At 41.7% G+C, this 5,689-nt stretch overlaps 1 protein-coding gene across 1 annotated transcript; it reads left to right on the top strand.

Moving 5' to 3' along the window:
* Nucleotides 1-740: 740 nt before the first annotated feature.
* LOC114726176 (uncharacterized) lies at nucleotides 741-2,471 on the top strand. Its single transcript, XM_028912741.1, has 2 exons — nucleotides 741-1,574; nucleotides 1,695-2,471. Exons 1-2 carry the CDS (start codon nucleotides 741-743, stop codon nucleotides 2,469-2,471), a joined length of 1,611 nt encoding a protein of 536 aa, XP_028768574.1.
* Nucleotides 2,472-5,689: the final 3,218 nt, after the last annotated feature.

Below are 5,689 nucleotides of genomic sequence, written 5' to 3'. Positions count from 1 at the left end.
CTCCCAGCACCTCCGGTGACCGGAAACCCACCGATGGTGGCGGACGTGCATCTAGGACCCCATATGCTGATTAGGCGAGATTTTCGCCGGAGTAGTATGATCACAGGGAAAAAGGGATCTGATGGAGGAAATCAAGGAGCGGATAATAAGGCAACTGGTTCGGGTATTAATAGCTCGGATAAGAAGGAGAACGGAAACGGAAGAATGGGAAAGAATCATTCAAGGATTAAGAAAGTTTATAAACCTGTTGGTGGAAAAAATAAAGAGCAAATCTCGGATGCACATATTAATGGCCGAAAATTTGGGGACGAATTTGACTCAAATTCTTGGACGTTGATCGGCTCCAAACGGAAAGTGGTGGATAAAATAAAAGTACGAGGTAAAGAAAATTTTCCTAAAAAAGCAAAGGCACCATACAAAGAAGTAATTAACCTTAATGAAAATCCCGTGGAGTTATATAACCCTTTTACTCACCTTCAAACTGGGCCAGTGACGGAAGACGAGCCCCAAAATCAACCATTAGTCCACAACCAACCTAGTGGACCAGAATCACTTGGGCTTGCGACTTCCCAGATTTCGGATACAGTGCACGATTCCCTGCCCACAGGGGGGGACGTAGTAATGGGCGGCGATCAGGAGCCTGAGGTGCATGACGGGAAGATGATAACGAACGTGGATGTTGTCCAGGGGAGGGACAGTGAAGTTTCCCCTTTCACCACAACGGTTTCCTTATGAATTACATGATATGGAATTCTCGTGGTACAGGCGCGAAGTCATTTCCTAGCCTGATAAAAGACCTGAAAAAACACTTTGTTCTGGATTTCCTTGCCCTGGTAGAAACTCGTTCAGACAAACAGAAAACTGAAAAAAGAATCGGTGGGATTGGTTTTCATGACTACACATTTATAGAAGCAGAAGGATACAGCGAGGGTATTTGGTGCCTTTGGAACGCTGGAGTTCGAAAAGTTGAAGTGATAGAAAGGCATCGGCAATTCTTACATCTATATTTAGAGACCTCACGACTAGAGCGCTATTTCTTCACTGTTATTTATGCGAACCCCCATGTGATGAATCGTCGGTCTCTTTGGGGTGAACTTCACCGCATTGACAGCGCCATGCATGATCCCTGGATCATTGGGGGAGATTTCAACGCCACCCTTTTCTCGTCTGAACGCCACACAGTCGCTCCGAATGGCTGCTCGGTAGACCGTGATTTCTGCAACTGGTACGAATCCTCGTCCTTGACAGATATCGGTTTCGTGGGTCCTTACTTTACATGGAAAAGAGGCAGTACAGAGGCACTCCTGGATCGCTACTTAGCAAATGAGGCTTGGTGCCGTCTGTTTCCGAATGCACGTGTGTCTCATTTGCCCTTCTATAAATCTGATCACCGACCAATTCTACTTCAACTGAAACAACATGATGATCACCCATGCAGGCCGTTTCGGTTCCTAGCTCCCTGGGTACTTCATGGGGATTTTCACAAGTTTGTTCAAGATAACTGGCAGGAGGACGTGGAGTGGAATCATAACATGCGTCAGTTCGCACAGGCTTGTAGTTCTTGGAACAAACAGGTGTTTGGACATATTGAAGGCAGGAAGAAGAAGCTCTTGAGACGTATGGATGGACTTAACAGAGCCATCGCACGAGGAACTAATATTTGCTACTATGAGGACCTCCAGGTGCAACTCTAGAAGGAGCTGGAAGAAATTATTAGCCAAGAAGCTCTTATATGGGCACAGAAGGCGAGAGTCAAATGGTCAGTCTATGGCGATAGGAACACTAAGCTATTTCATGCTCGTGCAAACAGGCGCCGTAAAACTAATAGAGTGGATGCTTTACGCTTGGAAGGAGACTGGTGCTATGATCTGGAAGTGATAAAACACGAAGCCACTGCTTACTTTGCTACTTTGTTCACCGAAGACTCCCCCCACCGTGCTGTGTTGCCGTGCGCGGTGTCATACCCAGTTATTGATGAGACTATCTTACGTGCTTGTGGGAGAGATGTGGACGAACAAGAAGTGAAAGAGGCTTTATTCAGTATGGGCCCTCTGAAGTCACCAGGACCCGATGGCTTTAATGCTCTATTCTTCCAAACTCAATGGAGTATTACCAGAAAATCTTTGGTAAGCTACGTTAAGTATTTGTTCTCGAATCCGACAGACATTAAAACAATTAATGGCACGTTTGTAGTCTTGATTCCCAAAAAAGACCCTCCAGAAGTGCTGAAAGACCTAAGACCCATTAGTCTCTGCAATGTGGTCTATAAAGTGATTACTAAGATTGTATCTAATAGGTTGAAAGTTATCCTGCCCCGAATTATTTCTCCTAATCAATGTGGTTTTGTCCCTGGTCAGCTTGGTTCGGACAACATTATTGTGGCGCAAGAAGTGATCCATTCTATGCGTACCATGAGAGGAAGGAAGGAATGGCTATTAAGATTGATCTTGAGAAGGCTTATGATAGAGTGAATTGGGAATTCTTGATCAGTTGCTTGAAAGAAATGAAGCTTCCTCCCAATATTACAAATTTAATACAATGCAGTATTAGCTCAGCCACGATGCAACTACTATGGAATGGGAATAAAGCAGAAACTTTTGTGTCTTCTAGAGGGATCCGACAAGGAGATCCAATGTCCCCATACCTTTTTGTTATATGCATGGAAAAGTTTGCACACCTTATACAGGAGAAGATGAACAGTAAGGAATGGGACCAATCCGACTCACTAAAAATGGCCCCCCTATCTCACATCTCTTCTTCGTGGATGATATTATCTTGTTTGCAGAAGCCTCAATGGATCAGGCGGAATTGATTAAGCAGTGCCTAGATATTTTCTGCAGCTCCTCGGGACTGAAGGTAAATTCCTCAAAAACCCGTGTGTACTTCTCTCCCCATGTTAATCATAACAGATGTTCGGAGATTAGTGCGTGCATGGGGTTCACACAAATAGATTTGGGGAAATACTTGGGAGTTACCTTGCTACACAAAAAGGTGACCAAATACTCTTTCAAGGAAGTAGTTGACAAAGTCAAACATCGACTAAACCAATGGAGGACGAACTCCTTGTCCTTGGCAGGGAGGATGACGCTGATTAACTCTGTATCGTCGGCCATACCTAGCTATGCAATGCAGACAACGTTGCTAATAGCCCCGTCGTGCGAAACACTTGATAAATGTAACTGAGCTTTTCTTTGGGGGAATAATGAGGAACAGAAAAAAATCTCTCTCGTCGCATGGGACGCGGTCTACCAACCTAAGTCTAAAGGGGGTCTTGGCTTGAGGCAAGCGAAGCTGCAAAATCATGCTCACCTTATGAAACTCGGATGGAAACTTGTCCATTGCCGAGATGCATTTTGGGTGCGAGTGATCAGAGATAAATATAAATGTGGTGACGATCTTATGCCTAAGATCAATACTGAAAGATCGGGTTCTAATGTTTGGTCGGGGATTAAGAAGACCTGGAAAAAGGTCGAGGAGGGAATAGAAATAACGGCAAATGGAAGCATGGCGAGGTGGAAGCATGATCGTAGCGGGGTTTTTAGTGTAAAGACAGCATATAATCTTCTCTCGGCCACTGATGTGTCGTCAGAACCTATCTGGGAAAAAATATGGAAACTCAAAGTTCCTCAACGCTGTCGAACTACCATGTGGCTCGCAACACGACAGAGCCTCCTTACCAATGTCATCCGACGAAAGAGGGGGCTAACTGATGATAATATTTGTGCCGTGTGCCAGAAGGACGTGGAAGACTCTCTTCATGTTTTTCGTGACTGTCAGCAGACTAGGTTTCTATGGAGTGCCCTTGTGCCTCGTCCGCAGTGGAAAAATTTTTTTGACCCTCACCGACCGTTTAAGGAGTAGGTGCGATGGAACCTTACTACCAACATGATACGGGGGAAAGAATGGAAGGACTTGTTTGCCATCATCGCTTGGTGGCTTTGGCGACGACGAAATCTTTTTCTTTTTTAGAAGAAATCTATCAGTAACGAAGCTGTGATTGCAAGTTCTATGGGCATTCTAAGTAACTTACACACGGCACAGTGCAAGTTGTCTGGTGCTTCACTCCCAGGTATCTGTCGACACAGGGAGGCTCATGCTTGGCAACCCCCGACCCATGGATGGGTTAAGCTGAACGTTGACGGAGCCTTCTCACATAGCAATTCGGCATGCGCAAGTGGTGGTGTTATCCGCAATGATGATGGGCATTTCATGCAGGGGTTTATGCATCGACTTGAAGATGGCGATGCCCTCCATGCAGAACTATGGGCGTGCCTCCTCGGACTCAAGCTTGCCTGGGATGGAGGATACCGCCAACTAATACTGGAATCTGACTCCAGTAATGCCTTAGATCTGATCTCAGCTCTCCCGGATGGGCACCATGCTGACTACGGGGTCATTAAGGAGATTCGAGAGATGTTGGCATGGGACTGGACTGTGAAACTTCAACACGTGCGTCGTTCACATAACAGAGCGGCGGATTTTTTAGCAAAGGAGGGTCTCTCGGCAATGAGCGGTTTTCATTTAGTCGTTTCTGTTCCTGATGAACTTCTGTCTATTTTGAATTCTGATCGCATTGCTATTCGCGATCGTGTCTAAGGTTTTCCCAGTTGTTATCAAAAAAAAATAAAGAAATGATGATATTAATATTTTAAGTATTAATAAAATATTTACAAATATTAACATATTACGTTTACTTTTTAAAATCATTGTGATAGTCGACTAACGATTTTAAAATTAAGGACTAAAGATATTCTATTTAAAGTTAAGAAATAAAATTAAATCTCGTATGTAAATAACGAACAAGATATTTATTTTTGCCTTTCAACATTCATAAAAACTCATTTGACCAGATCTCAGCCCTTTTCTGCAAAAGATTGACAAATTGGTATCTAGACTGCTGTAAAACTAGGACCAAATCAATCATTAGGAGAACAGTTGAGATTGAATAGACACTTGCCGTTGGCCAAAAATGTAAAAGAATAGACACTTGCAAAAATACTTTGAATTATGATCTCAGCTGACTTATATCAACTTCATTCTTGGAAATAAGCATAAGCCAAACCAACCATGAAAACTACTTGCTTCGCTGTCATATACAAGTCATTAACTATCTCACCGAAAATTATAGAGAAGTAGCTGTATGAAAAAGAAAGCAATTTCTCAATTTACTCTTATTTAAAAACACACACTCTCTATTGTTGGCAAAAAAAAAAAAACACACACACACACACACACTCTCTCTCACATACATTTTACCCTATTCATAAAAAAATGTGAAAGGATATAAATTTAGAAGAAAGAAATTAATTATCCATTTTTTATATAAAGTACTACCTCCAATATTTAATATAAAACTACTTAATTAATTTGGGTGACTTAAGGAAATCAAATAAATTAGTTAATTATAGCAAATATGACATATATTTTTGTAAAATATTTATGTATAATATTATATTATATACTACCTCCGGTCCTTGATATAAGATCTCGTTTAATTTTTATTTTGGTCCTAAATATAAAATCCCAATCTACTTTGTCTCTAATATTTATGCATTTTTTTTCTAAAATAATCCTTCTAATAATGTTAGTTCTATCCAACACACTTGATTAGCAAGGATATTTTAAGAAAGACAACACTTATTTATTACAAATAACTAATTTAACTTATTTTCTTAATCTCCTCAAATTG

This window comes from Neltuma alba, unplaced genomic scaffold, assembly GCF_004799145.2.
Source record: "Neltuma alba isolate B1F8T4 unplaced genomic scaffold, ASM479914v2 tig00012343_pilon, whole genome shotgun sequence".
NCBI lineage: Eukaryota > Viridiplantae > Streptophyta > Magnoliopsida > Fabales > Fabaceae > Neltuma > Neltuma alba.
This window is presented reverse-complemented; position numbering and strand designations above follow the sequence as displayed.